We start from the raw sequence: 24,735 nt of genomic DNA, 5'->3' as shown, positions 1-24,735 counted from the left end.
TACCTAGTGCTGGTTTCTATGGGATTGAATGTTTTTAGCACTACTAATAATTAGTTCACTTAAAGATGTACAGGTCAACTTTTTGAATGTTTCCAAATACTTTTTTCCCCTATCTGTTTTAAGTATTTAAGAATCGGGAGGTACAATATTCTTTTTATGCAGAGATGATTGAAAAACTCAGTCCTTCCAGGATTTTTTACCATGGAATTGGGATCAGCAGTGTTGTGAATCTTCCAAGCAGGGAGATTTTGAAAAGGTCCTAGAATTTAACTTCAGTGCTGGAAAATTTAATGGGTAAAATTTACACTGAAACTCCATGGTAATGGACACGCATGCAAAATATAGCGTACTGTTTGCCTGAATTTTCAGCAAGCAGAGTACATCAACCCAGCTTTTTCCTGCATAAGTGTTTGAAAATGCAAAATGATCCTATGGATCAAATGTGAGGCTTCCTATTACGCACAGAGAGCTGCCACTATAAATTTTGCAGTAAAAGGTTAATGTCCTGTTTTACATCCCGTTAATGGTAATTGAAATCAAATCTATAACCTCTGTAGTATTCATTCAGAGTAAAACAAACCCCAGTGGGTTTCTGGATTCAATAGAGCATATTGAAATGGGCAGCTGGGTGTTCTGGTTGCTAAACTGCTTGCTGAGTTGAAAAGCAAAACAAAAACCCTCTTTGTGGTCTGAGTTAATACTTGAGTTATTTAAAGGGGGCATTGCAGGGATCATGGGTGACAGAGGATGCCACCAACTTCACGGATAAGCTCTCGAAGCCTGCTTTCTATTTTCTCTTATAAAGCACTCTGCATCCTTCTGTCAGATGGACTCTGAATTCATAAGTCTCTTGCTGTTCATTGTCCTTTTAGTGTTTGGTAGTAACTTCATATTACATATGCAACTCCAGCCCTGGCAAGATTAGAGCTATAATAAATGTCAGGCTTGCATTGTCCCTTTGTCTTTTAGACTTTAGGCTTTCTTCTAACAAAGGGAAACAAAAAAAGATATCTTCCCTCTTAACATTTAAGATATACTAGCCAATTAAATCTATGTAAATCATTAATGTTAGTATTTAAATGGTTTTGGTATTGCTATACTACCATCATATTAAACGATACTGCTTTATCTGTGAAAGTTAGTAATCCTTGGAAACTACCAGTGATATTAAGTCTTAATCTCTCCCAGATTTCTGGGGAAGCTTCACATAAGATATACCATATGTGCTCTGCACTTTACTGTTGGCTACATTTTGGAAATGCAGCCATCTTTATGTAGTCCTTCCTTATAATCTGAAAAGTGTGGAGTGAGTTACACCCAATGGACTTACGCTTTCAAAATTGTAAAACCATGCAAGTAACTAGAGTATGAATAATCGGGCTTGTGACTAGTTAGCCCTTTAGTTCTTTAAGTACAGTACAATGGACAGAACCATGTTAATGGAAAAGTAACATTTCTCAGCAAGTGGCAATATTTTAGATTAACTCAGGGCAGAAGGAAAAAGCAGCCTGTGCTATTCTCTACAGGAATATTAGCAGAGAACTTGATGTTCTTTCTTGTCAGAGGCTACAAATAAAAGTTAACTACAACAGACCATTGATTTATGTAACTGAAAACCTTGCTGCATTGTGCATAGAGCTATTAAGGAGAGAAAATACCAAGTTAGGAACAAGTGAAAACTCTCTGTAAACTCTTCCTTTTCTTCAACATTCTAAGCATCATATTATGGCCATAGAAACTATCTATGTCAATTTTTCTTTGTCAGTTTTGCTGTTTTGATAATGTAACCCAGAATACCCACAACTCCTATGATGGAGAAGGGCATTGCAAATTCACTTGACGATATGTCAAGCTTTTCAGCTGCCCTGGTCCCAGCAAAGCTTGGAGCAGTTTCTCCTGACAATGCAACACCAGTATCACACAGATGCTGAAGGGAGAGGGTGGTGGTGATGCTGACTACAGGAATGGTGTCAGGGGACTCTACCTCATGAATATACAACTGCTGGCAAGTGCAGCATGTCAGCTGCCCAGTGCTTAACCTTGGGTTAAATGGATGGGTTACCTCTTGAGTTGATGTAACTGAGCAAAAACTATTGCTACTCTATTTTGGTTGAGACAGTCAAAACTGAAAACTAGGTTGTTTTTTTTCTATCAGTGTTATCATGGACATGAATACTTTGACTGAATTGGGAAGTTTATGCTCATATGATGCTAGTTAGTGATGTAAAAATATGTAAGCATTATATGATAGGCATTGAGTGCATCATTCCTGTGAAATGCAGGAATGCCATCCTTATTCTTCATGCTCACAGTACCAGTCCATACATTATCTTTAAAGAGATTCTGTGTTTTCATATCTATTAAATTAATTTTGTAACAAATAGTTCAGTAGAGCTGAAGAAATGAAATGAGCAACAGATGGTCATTTTTTGCAGTGCTTTATCTCTGTGAATAACCATTATTGTTATCACTAATCTAGTCAGTACTTACAGTAAATGCTAAAGATGATACAGCAATGACTGATACAGTTGATTAATGGAACATAATTGAGATATTACAACTGCCAAGAAACAGTGAATTGCTTGGTAATCTGTTCTTGCCTGGGTAGCAAGTGTTTTGATACCTCCAAGAGAAAAGCCATAAATTTAGGTATAATGAATACTGAGAGGTTGGGTACAGGGCCCAGGAAAGTAGCATCATGATGTTCTGTCAGGGCTGTCCTCTAGGAGAGGATCTGGAAGTCCTGTGGGAGAATGGCATTGTGTTTTTCTCTGTTAGTAAAAGCCAAAATGCAAACTATCTTACTTTATCCAAGAAGAATATTGTCTCAAGCACATGAAGCACAGATGTCAACAGTACATTGATGTTGGAAACATCACTCAGATCAGACCAGTGTGGTGGGATGACATTTTGAGGGAATACCTCATTGAATTAAACCCTGCAGCTGGCCCACTCTTGGACTCTGCTCCCTACCTTACTTCTGGGCATCCCACTTAGAAGCACCCTGGCCAGGACTGCTGTGCACTGCCTCTTTAAGGTCCTCTCCACGGCTGGAGCACCAGGCGCAGGCAGCAATCCTCTGCTCGGCAGGGCTTGCAGTCGCTCACTGCTCTTTACTTAATAACATTTGGCTGCATATGAGACGTCTGACGGCAAGCTGAAGGCTTCCTTCTCGTGTGGCAGAGTTTCACCTGCCCCCATGGCAGCAGCGACAGGCTCTGCTGCAGTGAAAACTGCCAAGTCCTGCAAGAAGTATCGCACAGTGAAGCGGCACGCCAGCATCTACACCTACCAGGAGCCACCCCACAGGTAAGAGACTCTCCTCTCCTGAAGAGCAAATCTCCCTTATCTAGCCCAGAAATAGGATCTTGTCTTTTTACTTTGATGTAGACAGTGTGGTTTTTGTTTTAACATGGAAAGGAGCATGAGAAAATTCATTCTTTTCTCTGTCTTTAGATGTATTTCAATCCTCTTTTATTTTCACAAGAGTCATGTTCTATGCTGCAACATAAATGCTGTACATAAAACAATGTGACTCCAATGAGTTTGGGGTATAGCAGGGTAAGAAATCTCTCAATACTTTTCCTGTGTAATTGTACATTTCCCTCAAATATCCCCTGTGACTGAGGGGACAAGACTGTGTACTGGTGGTTAGTGGTCTGAGGAAGTATGTCATTGAATGTTCTTACAAGGCATGCTTTAGTTTATGATTTATTTTTAAGTGATTAAAAGGTGTTGCTTCTTCAGCAAAATTGCAGGGAACTTTCCCAACAAGTATATAGCAATACAGTTAGAAAACTTCCCAGCTGGTGGTTGTTGAAGTACTTCAGATCCCTTCATTTCATTCAGGGGCAAAAGTCACCATAGGTTTATAGACCTAAGCCTGTGCGAGAATGAATATTGCTGCTGTTTCATATACAACAGCCTGTTTCAGATACAGAATTGCAAGAGCTGTAGCTTGCCAAAGGTGGTGACAGCATCAGAAAAGATGATTTAATAATCATCATCCACAGAAATCTGCATCAAAGCACATGAATCTTTTTAACAGGGACAAGTAATCTGTGGTGTGTGGAGTCCCACACTCCCATCCCTTTCAGCAGGGAGGAGCAACAAAGGGTGAGCGTGACTTAAGCATTTGTCCTCCCATTTTAACAGGAAAATATTTTATCATTATTACAATAAACAAAAAAGCCCAGCACCAGTAGTGAATAAATGATCGTCAGCGCTTTTGCTGGAAACGTTTAGACAGCACTTTGTTCTAGAAAAATATACAGAATGTCTTGCGAGCATGGTGTACAAGCTCTATGGCTGGAAAAGCTTGGAAAGAAAGACTGGGATTTGTGCTGGGGAATAGAGATAATTTATGACTGAGCAGCAAGTGGTGAGGAGGGAAAGAGGCACATCCTGGAGATAGGGGAATCATCCAAATTATTCATCAACCTTAAAAGAGTAAAGTTGTGCGAGTTCCCAAGCTCGCTGCTTTTATATTGCTCTAAGAGGTTAGATCCTGTGCAAATCCACAGTCTGCTGGAGATCTGAATGGGAAAAATTTGTCTTGTTTTTCCTCTCATGGGGTGTGTGTTGGGCTGTCAGCAACTCAGATGAAGATATCAGTGAAGAAAAGGCTGAGAGCCATGATCCAGAGCAGGTCTTCCAGAATATCCAATACCAGAAGGAGATTATGTCCAATATCCGCTGCCGGCCGTGGCCAATGAGGCAGAAGCTGAGAGCACTCAGGTAAAGGTGTTTGCACCAAAGCTTTCAATCTCCCTATGACAGTGCTTCCAGCCTTAGGAGATTCTATTTCAGTGTACCCTGGAAGGGACTATGCACAGAAATGATTAAGAGCTGCTAGGAAAGCATGCTCTGAGGGAGCTCTGACAAGATCCAAGGGCTGGCCGAAGGCAGCAGCCTTGGGTTGGAAAGTCTCCAGGTGAAGTTGTCTCTTCTGCATGCCTGTGGCTCCCCTTAGACAGTGACTGTGCAGAAAAGAGAGACTGAAACCACACTTTGGCTATTAGCTATTAAAATAGTGTGTCAGCTATTCAGTAGTCTAAGGAGAGGCTGTTGGTAATGCTCAGTAATACATTTTTAAGCTAAACTGTTTCACTCTGTCCCAAAAAGGAAAAGCAGTCTACTGTTTTAAAGGTAATTGCATGGTATGAAAGCAGAAGCTGATCAAAATCTCCAGTTAATACATAATGAATGATCTGTCTCGGGCTTACTTTATTTTTCTTTATTATCTGACATCTTTCTCATAAGCCTCTGTATATTCTAGGATGCCGTTTTAGTCATAAGGAATCCCTAGCAGCAGTGAAGACCCTTTGCAATCTTCAAAGCAAAGAGGGACTTTCCTCAGGCAGAGTCTGTGACTTGATGCCTTTTTATTCTTGATGAGATTTTGGTGTTCACCATCCCCCTTCTGCTGAGGTCAAAGACTGCATATGACTAGATGAATACTGCACCTCTTTGCTTCTTACAAGAGCGCTACACCATGTTTGCAGAAGAGGTGTTAGTATTTACATGAGATTCACCAGACCATAATGGTGATCTTTGAATTTTACTCATTTGGGTTGCACCAGAGTTTGAATCAAAAGGACAGATTAAAAAAAATAGAGGAATAGAAAACTCTTCCTGCAGTCAAACTTTTGAATGCTGAGTTTTCTCATTAAAAATTCTCAGTGGTTATACAGTATCAGTAAATCCTCAGCAGGAAAAGAAAAAAACTTTGTTTGGATAAGGGTTTATTGGTGAGAAAATCCACGATTGTATTTTTGAGCATTTGATACCTTTGATAGTTGCCACTTGCACGGAATAAGGGGCTCCATGTAATGGATCAATATTGACTGAATTCCCCCTTTTTGTGCAGACAGGCGAAGGAGATTGTGCTGAAGTATGAAGGGAGGCTCACTAGAACAAGAGGTTACCAAGCTGCTGGGGCAGAGGTACACCTGCTTTTTATTAAATTACAGCTCTTTTCTATACAACAGTCACCTGCAGATTTCATTCTTAGAAGCACACGTTTGCTCTGCAGTCCTGATCTCCGACTCAGGAACAGTGTCAAGGGAGGGAAAAGCAGTTTAAAGCTGCTGCTTTCTTTTTTTTCCATATTGTGAATTTATTAATTACATTCTTGCAGACTCATTTCATGTGTTGAGGGATGGTCCTTCTATGAACACAGTATACACTTCCTTCTCAAATAATTTACAAAAACTGATGCCAACACCACAATGCCAGTATTCTCTGAAGAGCTATTTCATCAGACTCTGGGGCCACAGATCAATAGTTTAGTATGAAAAATGTGTCTAGCTTTTAGTTTGGAAGACAATAGGTTATAATACATAGTTAAAGAAGATTTTTGCTTGCATAATGCTTAAATAATTTGAATCTAATCTTAGCAAATCTATTTACACCACTGAAAATAGACCCTGGCCATAATTCCTGGAAATTAATAACATCCAGGAAATTGTCCCTAATATACAACTAGCAGAGGAGAGATCTTTAGTCATGTAAGTAGTCAAGAATATTTTTGTCATCATAATGAGCAGATTTTTAATGATTAACTTATCGTCATTCAAAAAGGCAGGGTTGTAACAGTAAAATAGAACATCATGTGGTTTATTCACGTGAAGCAGTGAAAGGCTGTATATGTATTTGTTTTTCTGTTATATTGGCCTGCAGCAAAGGTTTACAGTACCACTTTCTAAGCTAGGAAAGAATCATTTATCCTTGTTCTGCCTTTGCGTGTGTGGCAAATGCACTGAAAGTAACAAATGCTGTCAAAACAAATACTGGGTATTGCCTTTGACCTGAGTAGGATTAGGGTGTTACCTAGAAAGAGAAGTGCTAAGGGTCTGCAATTTATGTCAGTAAATCAGAGATTGGGCTCATTACTTGCTCATATTCCCCTTCCTATAAAACACAGAGGTTTTCATCTTAGAGTTCACAGTGAATAAAAGTTTGTATCTAAACTAATTACCTCTGTTGTGTGTATTTGAAGATACTCAGCACAGGGATATAATTCAGCACCGCTCATTATGTGTAGGGGAAGTGTTCTTTTTTTTTTTTCCCCAGCACAAATTAGGGAATATAGCCTTTGCATCAGTACATCAGGACTAAATTTGGCAAATGCAACAGAATGAGTTGTGTTTTGGTTTTTAATTGGAAGGGTTTCATTTTCATGTATTTTCTTAGAAAATAGCATGGTGACCAAGGAGACAGGAATTGTGGCACAGCAAAACAAGCACTATATTATCAGAATTAAGAATTCAGTGGTCGAACATGTACTAAGAGCAAAATGCAACTGTAAGTGTATACATTTTTAAATGAGTTTTTAAACTTTGCAAAATACACACTGTTCATAATTGGACAATCCATTCATGCTATTACTTACGAAAATAAACATGGAAGGCTGTGGGGTTTCTTGGTTTTTTTCCTTCTCAGTTCAATTATTTTTTTGTATTTTTTTACTTTTTCAAGTAATTTTACATTTTCCATTAATGCCAGATGCCCATACTCTGGATTCTAAGAGCATAAATTACCTGTTCAGGTATGCAGTGGGTAAGAAAAGAGGTGACAGCTATCTTACAATTTTAACAAATACTACTCCCACATGGACATTTTTGTGTATTTTCTAAACCTCCAGTACAACTGGCACAAGCAGCTTGATTCCTTTCTCAGCCCGGTGCCCACTGTTTTCAAATGAAAGTAACCATCCCAACAATTTCCATGCAACTCACAGCATTCACAATTTCTTTGTCTAATTAAAACACTCCCTTTCATGCAATAAAATACCCACAGCACCATAAAAATTAATTAACTTTGGGCAAAGAGACTGATAATATATTCAGCAACTAAAATGTTATTTATTCCTCTTTGATCTAGAAGATTAGATTACATCATACAATATTGACACTGCTGCCGCCCAAAATATAGGGTTGGGGTTTTTTTTAATATCTAGCTGTACTAAAAAAACTTTATAGTGCACAATATATAAATATTATTTTTGTTGATACAGTAATGTTATAGCTCTAATTCAACACATCCAAAACCGCACTCAATTTTGCACATGCAGATTTTGTTTCTTCTCCCACGTGTATGTACAGCCCAGTGTCTGCAGGAAGATGCTTTCCTGCGACTGTGCAAAAAGTTGAGTTTGAATAAATTCTCTAGAAAATGTAACTGCAGGTTTTCTACTGGTGTCAGCTGAGAATATAACAGTTGAATTTGCTGCTGTTGAATACAAAACCTAAGTTTTCCTTCTAGAAATTTTTTTCTTAGGCATTATGATTCTCTAAAATTTCTAGTTAGTTATTCATTTGTTTATCCTAGAAGTCAAACTTATTACTGGTAGTGCAGTGGGATTCCTTCATAAACTATAGGGAGGCGATGTGTCTCGGCAGGACTCAACATGGATGACTTCAGCTGCCTGGAGCTGCTGCCTGGCCCTTCTCTGCAGTTCTCCTCCACAGCCACCAAGGGCGACAGGGAATGGCACCTGTTGGCTTCCTTCTGTTGGCTCCTCATGGTCTTTATGTGTAAAAGATGTAGATTGGTGGTGCCTGACTGTACTCTCAAACATGCTCCAAGATCTTAGTTATTCATGTTTGCAATACTTTTTGTGATATGAGACATATGAGCAAAATATTCTGAATTTGCTTGGGATTTTTTGGTTGGTTGGTTGTTTTTTTTACATGCATAACTGTCATGTTTCTCATTTCTCTGCTTTTTGCTCAGCTTTGGAGAAAGTTTATTCGACTTGCATATAATTTTGTGGTCATTTTTATTCCTTGGGAAATGAGAATAAAGAAAATAGAAAGTAAGTATAAAGACTTAATGGTATCGTACAGCAAAGCACTTTTTAAAATGCTGAGTGTTAGAGTTCATTTTTTAATTCACTGAATTAAATAATATTTGGGAGAGTTAAATGCACACTTTCAGCAGTTTCGTTTTCATTTAAAACTGTTTTTTCTTCTTGGTGCTTTAGACACTGCACCATTCTCATTTATGGTCTCGGTGGGGGCTAGCTTTTAAAAAGTGTAATTTGTCCTATTGTGGTTCTGAAAATGCAGTGAGATTTGGTTATAGTTTATCAGACTCCTTGGGGCAGCATCGTTGGGCCAGCATCCCCAGATCTGCCCAGGGTCAAGTGTGGTTGTAACCTGCGTCACCAGCCCTTGAATCTTTCAGCTGAATTAAAGCAGGCCTTAACATTACATAGCAATTAGGTCACACCTCCGTGCTCCTTGCTTAAACGCTGCTGGTAATTGTGGGACTTCCCGAACAGAGTTTGTATTGGAATTATTTTCTTCAATGACAAACTAACATTTTCTCTGCTGTATGTCCTGCATGAATAAGAAAGGTTTTTCCATTATTGTAGTATTCAAATAATACTTAATGAATAAATGATAAGAGCTTTTATAGACTGTGTAGCTCAGATAACTTTTCTGTGGTTTAAGGTCATTTTGGGTCTGGAGTAGCCTCTTACTTCATCTTCCTGAGATGGCTGTTTGGAATCAATATTGTACTTACTATAATGACAGGAGCATTTGTAGTCTTACCAGAGGTAAGAACATGCTGTTAATATTTACATAAAAATGCCTACTGCTGCACTTTACTTTCCAAATTAAGTAAATGCCACACTTACATGCGTACATCAGTTTGCAATGTACAATTTAAAATGAATTATTTAAAAATGAATTCACCTGCTAAGAGGGATTTTATCTGCCAAATGAGAAGAGAATGTTGCTATCAGTGTTAAGAGGTGATATTCTGTCAACATGGTACTAATGCTTTTACAGAATATATTTTTATCTGATTACTAAAATGGAGAAACAAATCCTAAAAGCTGTAGTTGGTACTGAGCACATTCAAGTCCTGTCAGTGTCATTTACAGGCAGAAAATATAACATCCCTCTCCAGGCTCTGGATTACTGTCCATCAGAACTTATTTTCTAGATGTTCTGAACAGCCACAACTTTGTTTGCTTCTGCATGCAAGTAAGGCTAGTTGTGAACTTTGTTAAATTATTCATAAACATTATTTCGCTTCACCTAATCTGAGCTTTAATAATGTTATCAGACAACATTTTAGCTAAGGCAAAAAAGAAATTGTACCCCCAGGAAAAATAAAAAGTAAACTGAAATAAAAAGGGCATTTACTTAATTTTTTTTATTTTTTTTCGATTTTTTTTTAAAGTAGATGTAATTTTGAAATATCATTCTGAGATCAAACACTGCCATGTTTAATTTTAAAATGCTTAAAATGAACATAGGTTCTAAAGCTATTTTGTTACTGGCTTTAGTTATCTCTTTCCATTTCTCAGCCATTTCGAAGATGTCTACAGAGCACTAAATTTCCTCATTGGTAAACCACAGATAGCAAAAACGAACAACCCACCTGGTTAAGTGGGAGTTGAATGCAGGATTTCTCATGGAGTTTCTAGTTTAGAACAAGGAGAGTCCTAATACTCACTCTCCTGGTAGTATCATCTGTGCGGGCAGCTCTTGGTGGGTTCTGCTGGGCACCAGTGGGTCAGATGGGCTCACACAGTGTCTGAGACCTCCTCTCTCTTTCCCAGCTACTGGCCGGGGCAGCGTTTGGCACCACAGACAGAAAGACCATTCCTGAGGAGCGTGTTAAATCTGCTCAAGACCTGGACACCATCTGGTCACTAGGGGCAAGACTAAAACCACTCTTTATTGTTTCACTGTTATTATGTTGTTATCATTAGTTACTGCTCTTATTTACAGTCTCTGGTCTTTGCAGGGCTACCTCCAGTACTCTGTTTTGTTTTATGGCTACTACGGTCATGACAGGAAGATTGGGAAAGCTGGGTATCGGCTGCCTCTTGCCTACTTCCTTGTTGGAATGGCAGTGTTTGCTTACAGCTTCATCATTCTCTTAAAAAAGTAAGACTTCCCATTTATTGCTGTTAATAAGCTTGTGTGTTCAGGCAATCATAATGGCGTATTTATTCTGCATAGTTCTATTAATCTGGTCAAGTCTGCTAATATCAGGGAGGCAGGCTCTGTTTAATTTAGCTTTCTCTTCATCTTGCTATCGTCTCTCTTCAATATCCCAGTCTATAACAGGAGGGTCACAAAGGAAATGATCTGTGTGTTTTGTGTTTGTATAAAGTCTGACACTCATTGAGGTCCTTTCTATTTTCCTCTTTTCTGGTATAAATATTGCTATGACAAAAATTTACATTTTAACTATAATGCTTTCAGCATTATTATTCCCATCTATTGAAATACAAGTACAAAACCCCCTCCTAGTTGTAATATAATTTGCGTTATTTCAGCTCGTATGTGGCACCCCTTCAAATGTAAGCTTCATTTCTTCGTTGTTGAAGGGCCAGGAGTAGGAGTTAGCAAAGAGAGCAAGGCTGCGAGTGCTGACCATAAATCCAGGAATGTGCATTGCTTGTAGAGGAGCAAGGTCACTCTATCCTCTCCTGATCTGCTTTCATTTCCCTTCTGGATACCTATTACCTGTCACAATGCAGTCCAGGGACATTTTGAGCACTGCCTGTAACAATTCTCAGTTTTGATGTCAAACTTTCCCTTTTCATTTATTTTTATTCTACCTGCTGGTTTGTGCCAAGGGCCACCGGTATGTTTGGCACTGATCTACACACTTGCAGTTTCTGGATATGATTAGCCCTTCCCCTTCTGCCTTAGCTCACTGACTCTTCGCTTAGCTGCTTACAGTTCCCTTTTTGATGCTGTCCTTTTGGATGCCCTTTCATAAGCTATTAATTTTCATTTCATTTTTCATGCTTTGCAATATTCTGCTATCTTGCCTATCTGAGATGAGTAGATGGGGTTTTCTTTCTTTTTCCCAAGGTCTGTGAAAGGACACTGGGTTTCTATTTGACAATAACACGTATTTTGAGGGTGATAACAATACAGGAAACAAACAGATCTTGTGCATGATAGCTGGTTTTGCCAAACGACCTTGTAATCACAGTAACAGTGATCTTAGTGGGTGGTATCTTCCAGCAGGATCCTACCTGGAGATCGTAAAATTGAAATATGTTTAAGTCCATGCTCTGGTGAGATTTATTTGCTTACTTGCCAGCTATAAAGAATGTCAATATCAAAATGCCTTTCCACAGTGAGTCACTTCTGCATTAGAATAGAAGGGAAAGTCATGCTCAACCCCACCCTGTTTTATTCTCTTCAGAACACTGCCAACAATGACACGAGTTGCTGCAAAGTTCTGATAGCCCTAAAAGCAGCTAAACACTGAGCCAAACCAGTGATTTCCTTCATACCCATATTCATGCATTAACAGTTGAATATTTCTTTTCTTTTTTTTTTTTTTTTTTTTTTTTACAGAATGGCAAAAAACTCAAGAATGAGTTTAGCAAGTGCCTCTGATGAAAATTACACTTTTTGTTGGAGACTGTTCTGTGCCTGGGACTATTTAATAGGAAACCCCGAGGCTGCAGAGAGCAAAGCTGCTGCCATAGTTAATAGCATTAGGGTGAGCAACTGACCCTCAAATTATTTACAGTTGTTTTGTTTGTTAATCGGTAAGATATATAAGTCTTTCCTCTTGTTCCCTTGCATTTCCTATTCATTTACACATCTATTTGTCTATGGGAGCATGGGTATCATATTTCTGTGTAGTATTGCAGTCACATCAAACTTGTTGACACTGTCATTCTGTCCCAGCAAGGCCACTGTGCTCCTCTTTGGAAGAGCTTTATTTAATACTGTTGTATGTGCGACAAGAACTTCGGTAGACAGAAGTTAGATGCAACTTAATTGAGTAATAGAATCAAATTCATGTTAAGGAAAATATACAACTTCATAAAATTTTTATTTTTTTATGCAAAGCAAGTGTTTTATGCCTTAGGGATTCATTCATAACAGGTGGAGCAGGAGAACCCCACCTCACATTTTGCAAGATGATTTTTTAAATAGCAGTAACCTTTAGTTACCTCTTTTACTGAGAATCATAGAATCATAGAATGGTTTGGGTTGGAAGGGACCTTAAACATTATCTGGTTCTAACTCCCTACCACAGGCAGGGACACCTTCCATCAGATCAGGTTGCTCCAAGTCCCATCCAACCTCGCCTTGAACACTGCAAGGGATGGGGTAGCCACAGCTTCTCTGGGCGACCTGTGCCAGGGCCTCACCACCCTCACAATGAGGAGCTATTTCCTAATGTTTAATCTAAATCTACCTTTAGTTTGAAGACATTACCCCTTGTCCTATCACTACATGTCTGTAAAAAGACCTTTTCCAGATTGTCCAAGATTAAAGCTTGTTTATGATTTCCTGTGCATAATTTCTTGTTATTTCTTCATTATTTTACCAGCTATTATTCAGACTGCTCAGGGAAGTGGTCACAGCACCAAGCATGTTCAGAGTTCAAGGAGCATATGAAGAATGCTCTTAGTCATGTGGTTAAGTTTTAGTTAGTCCTGCAAGGAGCAAGGAATTGGATTAGATTTTCCTTGTAAGTCCCTTCCAACTGGAGATATTCTATGAATTCTGTGATTTATTTCATGTCTCTGTAACAAATGGTCTAGGGACATGTTTCAGCTCTCTCAACATTAGAAAATTACTTTAAACACAGATGTTTTCCATTTAGAATTTAAGAACAGCTGGGGTTATCATCAAGAGTAATTTATTTCCCAAATTTGGTGTATTCTCATTAAGTCATTGAACAAAATTACTTCAAATTGTGTCAAAGGTGAATTAAGAAGCTATGATACTTAGTCATTTCTATGACTGAGGATAACTTTTGACAGTTCTGTATTACAGTGCTGACACACGGATCCTGCAAAAAGATGTGGCAGTGTCAAGTCTCTGGTTGTACCCCATTGACGATGCATGACTGAAAGTGCACAAGTTATCTGATTACTGTATATTAGCTTCTCAGAAATCTTCCCTATTTGAGCTCACTTATCATTCCTAAAAAGCTGTGCGGGGCAGAGAGGTATTTATCTACTTGCACTTCCAGGATGTGAAGTTTTTTATTAGTATATTTGGTATCTTTTGTGAAATATATGTGCAATTTTTGCTGAACTCTATTCAAACGATAATGCTGTTTTTCTTTCAAGGAAGCTATACTGGAAGAGCAGGAAAAGAAGAAAAGCAAAAACTTGTATGTATATAAGATCAGAGATACTTTTCAAACCATTGTTTCAATGTAGATAGTGCTAATCTGCTTGTCTCATACTTCTAAACCCATATTAGAAAAGACCCCTGGTGTCATGAGACCTACTGTATTGGCTATGTCTTTATTTTTCCAGGGCAGTGACTATAAGCTTAAGAATTATTGCAAACATCCTTGTGCTTCTCTCGCTTGCTGGAAGTATTTACATTATATACTTTGTTGTGGATCGATCCCAAAAGTTAGAGCGCACCAAAAAGGAATTGACTCTTTGGGAAAAAAATGAGGTACGCAGTGTCTTTATGCCACTTCTGCGCTAGAATCAGGATTAGTAATTTTAAAGCTGAGATGTCTGGAATAAAGATTGATAAATGATATTCCAGATTGATAATTCTGGATCATAAGTACTGTTATTACAAATGTCAATAATAACTTCTTAAAGCATCTCTTCCAAGAAAAGCAGTCACCAAAGTATGTGCATCAGCATTATTTCACTCATGGCACCACAGATGATCCACATGAAAAGCTACAAAAATGCATCTTTCTGTTCTGTAGGTAAGCGTAGTTGTGTCACTGATTACAATGATTGCACCCTCTGCTTTTGAGCTTGTGGCAGCTCTGGAGATGTACCACCCAAGGACCACTCTTCGCTTCCAGCTTGCCAGGTAGGGGCATCAAGCAGTGTAGAATTGATGTGAGAAGAAAGGGAGGAAGAGATGTGTTCTGGTAGAATGTTTTAGTCCAACCAAACCAGACAATGTATGAGAATTCAATGGTATAACAATGCTCATTCTTGTTTTCAGGGTTCTTGTTCTATACCTGGGAAACCTTTACAGTTTAATCATAGCTCTCCTGGATAAAGTGGACAGTATGAGTGTCACTGTAAGTTTAACTTGATGTTCTCTGATGTGTAAAGCTAGAAGACTATACAGATAAATAGGCGTCATAATGTAGATAGTGATATAAATCAATTCTGATAAAATTTGTTTGAAATTGATTAAAACATTACAATTTAGGGTTGTTCAGTTCAGTTTGCAATGTTCATTTACAACTACTTGGAGGTTTTTTTTTGATAACTGGATCCATTTGATTGCTGATATAACATGATAAATAGGTTCCTGTGCATAGCTTAACTATTAATAATTAATTAAAAAAAAAAAGCCAGTCACTTAACTGCTGCTTAAAAATACACGAGGAGATGCCTCTGTGTGTGCACTGTAGAAGGTACAGACATCTGCATGTACATATAGTTGAAAAAGTAGCTTTTGGGACATTTATTATTTCAGGACTCTGATGTTAACCACAATGCAAGCAATTTTGCCACCTTCTCAACAACTAGAACTCCTTCTAAAGAAGACAATTTATCTACAACTATTCCCAACGTACACTTTAAGGGAAATGGCATTGCCACACTGGAAGAGAGTCGCACTCAAGGCATTACAATCTCTGACTCACTGGTTAACAGAACAGTTTCCTTAAACTCTAACACCCAGAATCCGCAGGATCAGTGCTGGGAGACATATGTTGGCCAAGTAAGTAATTGTTTTATTATGTCATCAACATATTCCTAACCCACATTTGTCAAAAATATTAAAATCACTTTGTGCTGTGTTCAGTTTTAGAGCTTTTCTTTATATAAATTCCAGATTTTAGCTAAGGATTGTGTAGAAAAATAAAGTCAGTGTGAAGTTACATGGCTGCAGATCCAAGCTTTGTTTTTTGTTTATTATCTACAATGTGTTTAGTGTTGAACAGATGTTCTTTTGGCAGTCTTTGGTTTATGTCGTCAGCTCTGTAGAGGCAGATCTCCAGAGATCCTTGCAGAGCCATATACACGTTCTCACAGTTAGACTGCAGAAAATCTGCAGACTTAATATGACAATTTTGCTTCCCTCTGTGTGAAGCATATGACCCCTTTACTTGGAGCAACTAGCAGTGGAACCAACACATTTTAACCACACACAAGATGTCCTTTGATCCCAGTGTGCTTTGGTCACTGTCAGTGTCTCATGTCTGCTTAAGCTACTAGACTGACTGATGATACTGTGCTTCTGACTTGCTGAGCTCCTTGTTCCAGAGTGCACAGTATTAAAGGTCCTGTTTGATTGTTTGGAGCAGCAGAACCCCCCTAGGTTTATTAGCCTGATTTCTATTCCCATATGCCACTTTCCCTGTTGCAAATCATCAGGAAATTTTTAGAATTAGTGTGCATGGCATCTGTGGGGTTTTTTGGTTGGTAGGTTTTGGGGTTTGGTTTGGGGTCTTTTTTGATTGGTTGGGTTTGGGTTTTTTTTTTTGTTTGTTTGTTTGGGTGTTTTTCTTCTTTGTTTGGGTGTTTTTTGTGGTTTTTTTTTTTTTTTTTTTTTTTTTGCCCATCAGAATGGGCTAGAAATGTTTGGAAATGAACCTTTTTATTTAATTGTATGTTTTTAAGATTCAATTAAATATAGGAAAAACCCCTTCATTTACAAGCAGTAAACAGGTCTCTTATGGCTTGATGATCCTACTGCCACTGGGGTTTGGTTTTCTACGAAAAATAAGCATTTGTCATTGTGAAACACTTAGCAAATACATATCACAACAGTCAGTGTAATAAAAAGGACTGGGTACAGTAGAAAAACCAGCCCATTCCAGTTTATGGAGATAAATTTTCAGAGCAGTCATTGAAAGAAAGCCTGAAGCCATCATCACCAGAGTTTTATTGCTGTAAGCAACAGAAGGAATGCTGGAAGTTTCATTATATTTGTTCTCTTTGCTAGATCAACGACAAGTAAGAGAATTGTCAAACTGAAAAATTTAAAAGGAAATTATTTATATTTAAATCGTATTTTATCAGGATACTAAGCTTGAGCCAAAATACAAGTGCAAATGCAACAAGAGCCACATGCATTTGCTTCCAGCATGACTTATTACCTGTGAATAATGTATTTCAGGAGATGCTAAAGCTTTCAATTATCGACATGATTTTCACAGTCGCAAGCATCCTGCTAATTGATTTTTTCCGTGGACTATGTGTCCGATATTTAAGTGATTGCTGGTGCTGGGATCTAGAAAGCAAGTTTGTAAGTACAGTCTTTATTTTATCAAACTAAGATACTGAAGATGATTAGGCTCCTTCCCTGTAAATGGGAAGTAGTGGGTAAATGGCACAGGGTAAATGAAGAGATTGGATGTTTTTCTCAAGCATGGCTATGGTGCTAAAATCTTTGTCTTTCTCAAAGCAAGATCACAGAGCCATCCCAGAGTCAAAGACGAGACAGCACAGAGTTGCCCCCCACATCATCTTTTCTGTATCTGTAACATCTATCCATAATGCAGTGGTCCATGGGACCCCAGCCAAAAGCATATAGCCCTTGAAGAAAACTACAGCTAGTAATATCTGCTTAGCAAGAAGCTGTTGGTATGAAAGGCCGAGGACTGTTCTTTGTCCTTAACTAAAGACGTGATGTAAACTAGAGAGAAATTAATCCACTTACTAGCTTTTACTGTGTTCCCACTGCCTGCCAGAAGTTGGTATTTCAGCTAGACATGTCAGTCTATGAGCTGTCTGCAAACTGATTTTGTCAAATGCTTCTAATTAAATGACCTGAAATAAAGATTAAGACAAGGTATTAATCCTACACTGTGCTTCTTGCAGCCAGAATATGGAGAATTCAAAATTGCAGAGAATGTACTGCATTTAGTCTACAACCAAGGAATGATCTGGTATGTAATCCAGAAGAGATTTTTCTTTGTTGGCTGATTACCAAATTAATCTGATGATTTTCAATGAAACCTATTCCAGTAGGATATTGGTAATGCCATCATTTATACCTTATTATAATATCATCTGTTCATGGTGAGCTGTTGGTTTGTTGTTTTCTTTTTCCTATGTTCTTTCACTATTAAAATTGCTTCTGGCAACACTGAGCACTGATATATTATTTTTCCAGGATGGGAGCTTTCTTTTCACCTTGCTTACCAGCATTCAATGTTCTCAAGTTGATTGGACTCATGTACCTGAGGAGCTGGGCTGTGTTAACGTGTAATGTACCACATCAGCAGGTTTTCAGAGCATCTCGGTTAGTCAAAATGAGAACAACAGATAAAGAATAAATCAAATGCAGGCAACAGAAATGTATTCTGTGCATAGAAGCAAAATAACAGAAGGTTTTAGCCCAGAAAGTTGGCAAATTTGACAATACTGATAATAAAGGTCTGTGGAAAAAAACAGTGAGAAACTGCAGGGTTTGTGAAGTTGCACAATATGCTTCTCCATTTTTTTCTATCATGGTGAATATCTTAATTATTTACTCAAAATTGAAATAATTTAGTGCATCTTTAATTCTTAAGAATCACTTATTTCGAACATGTTTTTAAGATTAATCAACATCTGCTACTGTTCTTTTTCCTCCCCAACAAAACTGGGCACTAATGTCAGGTTTTATTGAAGAGTGCCATAAAGCATTCTCTGTCTGCAGCAGTGGTATCTGGAAAACAGTGCAAATAGGATTTTGATCATTAAGAGCCTGTTTAAACTGGGTCTGTTCAGACTTTCTAATCATAGCAGAATGATTTTGATCTTTCAGAAATGTAGATCTTGAACTCGTTAGGAAGACAGAAACTTGCAACTTTCCTGTTTACTCTGTTTTTCTCTCTGATTAGTATAATCTGAAACGTTACATTTTCTTGCAGATCAAATAATTTCTACTTGGCCATGTTGCTGTTCATGTTGTTCTTATGCATGTTACCAACAATTTTTGCTATTGCCCGATATAAGCCATCTTTAAGCTGTGGTCCCTTTAGGTAAGTTATAATGGATAAATGAAAAGTGAAAAGACTTTATTTTATCCTCTCACAGTAAATTCATTGGGTTCAATACCCAAATTACCAATTAAAAAAAAGCTGATAGGACAGTGTTCTGCTGCTGCCGATGTTTTGCCAGTTTTAGATTTAATTGGGTGAATAAGTCAATGTTCTGAGTGAAGCTCGATGTTTTGCTTTATATCATGGTTCAGTTATTTTATGTTTACACAGTGTAATGTGCCATTGAGCAATCTGGCACATATCGCTGTCTTGTGCCTCAATTCAAGCACCCTCCAAGCCTGGCCAGTGCCTTTGTGCTTTGGAAAAATTGTTAAAAAACAAATAATTATTAAATTCCTTCCCCCCTCCCCCCCATTAGGGCTTTCTTACAATTTAATTTTACATTTATTTCTTTCCTTCCTGTAGTGGACAAGAAAAAATATATGATATTGTTTCTGAAACAATTAAAAGTGATTTTCCCACATGGTTTAACACGGTGATTACTTACATCAGCAGTCCTGTGGTTGTTCTCCCTGCACTATTACTATTATTGTAAGTACTTTGGTTTTCACAGGCAGGTTAAATTGGTTGTATTAATATTGGCCTTATCTCTGGAGAGTTAAACACTGATACTGAGGAGCAAACACTGCATTATTGTCATTTATTAAGCATGTCGGGGAAAAAAACAAACCACAACAAAACAACACCTTATTGACTATATGGCATAAGGATCAGACAGGAATTAGAGTATGTTAAAAAGACTTTCATCAAATTTTGAAGAGGAATTTCTTGTTCTGGGATACTGTTAGAGCAAGTTCCCTACATTGTGTCAAGGCTTGCAGTGCTGCTGGTTCCAGGAACTTTTAAGATCCTTCTTCCCCCTCAAATGCTCCTCAGAAATTAATTTTCCATTTTATCATGTTCAGTTTATGACTGTGAACAGGGCTCAGTCTATAATTTAAAGAGGCTACTCAGTCACCCTGATTTCTGACAAGATAAATCAATTATGAAGGTCTGCTCTTAAGCGTTAATGTAATATAACCTGCTGCAGACTTTCCAGAAGTAGTTCTTTCTTACTCTAGTTCCTAAATAATTGTTCACAGCTGGGAATTCATATTTATTTTGAGCTGTTTGAAAATCACTTTGCTTCTGCAAAGTATCATTAGTCTTGCATGTACCTTTGTATCATTTTTTGCCTTTAAACTACAGATGAATGCAGGGTTTGTCCCACCAGTGAACTTTTCAGATAAATCCAAAAGACTGAAGCTCTACTTCCTACTTGTAATTTGTCCCAGCCATGTAAATATGAACATATTTACAAATTTAAGTAGATCTATTGACTGCTTCAAACTGATGGCTAAGCACACATGTAAGTGTTTGTGGTACGAAGTCTAGCTGTAAGACTTTACCTCATCTGAAAGCCAGTGTAATCCATTATGTCAGGCCAACATTGATCTTGGTTGTGCCAGTGTAAACAAGGTGCTATTCTGGTCGGTCAACAAAATTACACTGGTATGAGTGTGCAAACTCAGCTGTAATTCTACTGTCTCAGTTCCATAACCTTGGACTGGGAAAAAAAGACAAAGTGTTTATCAAAATTTTCATTTTGAGCATGTCCAGAATTGAAACAAACAAAAAAAACCACCTAGAAATGCACCCAGGGATATATGCACAATGAAAAGACCTGCAAAAAAAAAACAGCAAAAACATAGGCACAATTAAAAGTGCTGCTAAATCCTTTGTTCAGTATCATTTCTTTTCCATGTGTGTTTGCTTGAAAGAAGGCCACATCCATTATCACATTATAAAAGAAATACTACAAAGCAGCAACTATAAACCTGGGTATCATTTTGCTGGCCTACAAACCCTCAAAGCGAAAACTGTCAGGAATGTTTGAAGTGACTCAAAATCACCTCTTTCATTTCTAGCATGCTGATCTATTACCTACAAAGCATTGCAAGATCATTAAAATACACCAACAATCAACTGAGAATGAAGATCCAAACAGTAAGTACAGGGAAAAGTACTTTTACATGCAGTTTGGTGGGTCCTCAGTTAAGGAACTAGCCTGATTAAGTCTCTAATTTTCAATGTTTCACAGTGTAACACCAATCCTATGGGGTTTTTTTGTCCTTACACAGCAGTGAATGTACTCTCTAATCCATAATAATTTAGTGCTGCTTATTCTTCTGAATGTATTTCAGGAAAGAACTGAAGATAAGAAAAAGGTGGTTCAGATGGCAGTAGGTAAGTCAGTGAGCTTTAGAAATGCCACTATTAATGAAGCACTTGTATTTAAAAAACATTTTGACTTCTCATACAGGGAAGTTCAACTACATTTTAAAAACTGTTTACTGTAAAGTCCTCCTTTTAGATGGTTTCTGAGCTCAGCTTGACGTAATCTTGGAAGCACTGAGACAAGGTGTGTAGTTTACACCTAGTTTCTGCTGGGATCTTTGGACTGTATACTTTCCTGCTTTTACCACCAACAGGGCAGAACCTGGGAGGCATCTCTGGTGATTCAAATCACGTCAGACCTTGCGTAAAATTCAGAGTCTAGCAGACAGAAGAGGAGATAGGGCATGGCCCCTATTCTTTCACCCGTGATGGTGAAATATTTCATCAGCTATGAAAAGATTTCAGACTTAATTGTCTATTGTGCCTGAGGGAATCTGAACCTGTACCTTCCACTTCTCAGATTTCAGCAATGAGAAACCACACAAAGGATGCCATCCCTCTAATAACTCCCAGTGAAAATAACCATGTAAAAATTTGCCAAGCCAAAGACATGATTCAGTAGCCTTATGGCTTGATTTTAATGCTACTGTAACACCCTAATAGCTCTCAGCAGACACACAGATGGTGAAATACCCAACATATAGTAATATAGTGACCAGGAGTGACTATCAAGGGCAAAAAGGTATGTGTCCTAGTTAGATTTACTTTGTAACAGAAGCCAAATTCAGGTTTTGGCTGTGGCCACCACAGACACTGGAACCAGCTTGATGAATTTGGCCACCTTCATATTGGAAGTGGTGTGCACTGGGTACTAAACGGGGCTCTGGAAAAGAGACACTGGCTTGTTGCCCATTTCAAAATCCTGCAGTGCAATACCCAGTGTCTTTTCTGTGTTCCCCAGTGCTACACCTGCCATTTACCATAGCATGCCAAAGCACCCCTTTATCACTGTGTCTCCCACTGTGGCACCACTTTCTCTTTTCTGAACACAGTGGGTTCTGTCAGCACTGGACCCCATGACTGCAGGACGAATTTAAGCCACTGCAACTTCTAAATTTAGAAACCTCAGTGGTTCCTGTAATAATTTGTTTTCTAGCCAGAATCCAAAATCTGGATGGGAATGACAAGAGACCAGAGAAAGAAACTGATATTACCCAGGAGTCTTCTGCTCGGTCCTCAACTCCCCGAAAGAATGGCAGTGTCCTGAACTTTGAATCTCCCGTGACCAAAGGCACCAGAATACAAACCATTTCCCAGTCTGTGCCCCAAACTGTGCCCTCAACTGATGTCGCAAGACCCATCAATGCAACTCCCACAGCTTCAACGTCTTTAACACCAGCTTGCTCAGCATCAAGTATACAGAAGCCAAGAAATGACCTTATCACAAACAGGCAAGTCTGCTTTGGTTTTAAAATGGCTTTTATTTCAGCAGCTCCATGACATACCTGTGTTTATTTACAAGATAGCTGGGTATTCCAACTGTCTGGAATAGTAAAATGGCTGAAGAATTTTTTTAAAAGGAGATTCATTCATGGATACTATCCAGATTGCTGGTTACATCACCTCTTTAACTCTCCCTTAATTGAGATGGGATTATACAACTTTTGAAACCTCAAGCGAAGATAAATACCAGGCTTCCCCTCAGGCACACAACTAAAAATGTTTGTGCAGGATCCTCTTTCCATGAACACAGTAAAAGTGAAGGAACTTGGTGCAGAATGCCTGTGCAGGTCTAGCTGAATTTCCACCCTTTAAATCTACAGTTTGACTTCCAGAGCAATGAACTTTTTATACTTTATTTATTTATTAATTGTGTTAATAGATAAGTGTGTATCTCAGTATCTCCTTTCTTTTTCCCCCATCCCAAAGGTACCCAAGCATTGTGCATAGGAGTGTAAGTGATCTCTCTAAAACAAAGCCCTACACACCAGTGAATTTCAAAAAGCACACTGAAGATGTTCATTCTGAGCCTCTCTTCAGAAAAGGGATCCGGCAGGTAAATCCGGATGCCCCTGGGGCAGGAGCTCCTGTTTTTGTGGAATGTAGACCATATGCTACCAGGTATTTTCTTGTTAATGAAAATGAGACCCGGAAAAAATCGCTGCGTTCTACCTCCCGACTCCAAAGGCACTTCAGGAAGGGGGAACCAGAAGGTATTATTGAGTTGTACCCACAAAACATCAGGAGATATGTGGTTCGAACACCACACCAGATGTATTCCCCTCATCCCAGCGAAGATGAGGAGGATGAAGAGGAACTTGGTAGAGAATTCATGAACAGATCTCATCGCCCGCGCTCACTGTCTGATCTTCGCCCAGCACCACGGTTTTACATTGGGGAACATGGTGATGGCCACATTCTTATGAGCAAAGATCTAGCCAGAGTGCATTACAAATCCTGGGATGATGGTTTTGAGCTAGACCTGGATAGGCCTCCATATGCTTATAAGAAAGTGCACCTGAACTACCCTGAGCCTCGTGTGAAACCAAAATCAAAGCAAAAGCTGGAGCAGTCTCTAACAGAGTCTGATTCCATCTCCATTGAATCCAGCAGTGATCCGCAGAATAGCGGCAATGACCAGTATATTCAAGTCATTCACAGCAAGGAAAAGTATCCGAAGCCTGGGTCAAAACTCAACAAAAAGAAACCAAAAAACAGTGTTGACCTAAATAAGTCTGAGCCTAATGAACTAGTATGCTCAAATGTCTGAGACAGCACCCCAGCCTTTCTGTGTCTTGAATGTACGTGAGCTTGTTGTAGTTGCTGTTTGAGGTCTACCAGAGTAACTATGGCATAATCTTTGCAACAACAGTGTATGTAGCCACTCAAGGTGGGAAAAGCATAGTCAGCCTTGTGTTTTACTGTTGATGGTATCCTGCTTTAATACCACAACTAGTAAGTTCCAAAATTTGGAAAATTACTCCAATTTATTATTCATTGCTATGCTGTTCAAAACCAAACCCCCACCTACTGGAAAACTGAAAGCTATGTACTTGGGGCACTTCCAATAAAGCTGTGCAGAAACATGTCGTATCAGGCTCTCTTTGTCTCTTTGACACAGTCACAGCTAAAGATGCTTCCACTGAATAAATTCAGCAGGTAAGTAGCTTCCTATTTACAGTACACCCTGATCGACCCTGCTTGAATATGGTGTATCTCCAATCAGCAATAGGTTGACTACAGAGAATGGTGAGTTTAAAAGTCTTGTTCAGTGTACTGCGCGGTCATCAGAGTTATTTGATAGTAGCAATACATGCCAGACTTCTGGATGAAATCCTACGTCTATTAATTTCCTGGCAAGATTCCCCAGTCCAGCCTCATAAGCTTCCCTGTGGAAAACTTTCTATCCATGGCTTCAAAAAACTCGCTTCATGACTCCTAATTTACTTTTATCCTGTTTTTTTAACACATCATTCCAATTTTTAACCTTCTTTGGATTCTGAAGATTGTTCCGGTATTTTGGGTTTGTTGTTTTTGTTTTTTCTTTTTCCTTCATGTTGATGTGGGTTACACAGGAATAAAAGGACCACTGGCCTTCAGCAAGAGCTGCCGTCTCCTTCCAGTTGGTTTCACCAC

General features: G+C 38.6%; 1 protein-coding gene across 1 annotated transcript; it reads left to right on the top strand.

The window, feature by feature from the left end:
* Positions 1-1,939: 1,939 nt before the first annotated feature.
* TMC3 (transmembrane channel like 3) lies at positions 1,940-24,638 on the top strand. Its single transcript, XM_061371393.1, has 22 exons — positions 1,940-3,309; positions 4,594-4,737; positions 5,870-5,945; positions 8,737-8,818; positions 9,459-9,565; positions 10,580-10,678; positions 10,768-10,910; positions 12,345-12,492; positions 14,084-14,127; positions 14,276-14,423; positions 14,692-14,801; positions 14,940-15,018; positions 15,423-15,668; positions 17,070-17,198; positions 17,774-17,841; positions 18,069-18,197; positions 18,811-18,921; positions 19,348-19,473; positions 20,850-20,928; positions 21,126-21,168; positions 22,256-22,550; positions 23,029-24,638. The coding sequence occupies exons 1-22, from the start codon at positions 3,200-3,202 to the stop codon at positions 23,867-23,869; spliced, it is 3,357 nt and encodes a 1,118-aa protein (XP_061227377.1). The 5' UTR covers positions 1,940-3,199; the 3' UTR covers positions 23,870-24,638.
* The last annotated feature ends 97 nt before the right edge of the window (positions 24,639-24,735 follow it).

This window comes from Neopsephotus bourkii, unplaced genomic scaffold (assembly GCF_033783945.1).
Source record: "Neopsephotus bourkii isolate Nb327-2 ecotype Australia unplaced genomic scaffold, CSIRO-AGI_Nbou_v1 NB_1572, whole genome shotgun sequence".
Classification (NCBI taxonomy): Eukaryota; Metazoa; Chordata; class Aves; order Psittaciformes; family Psittacidae; genus Neopsephotus; species Neopsephotus bourkii.
Note: the sequence above shows the minus strand (reverse complement) of the source record. Positions and strands in the feature narration are given on the sequence as shown.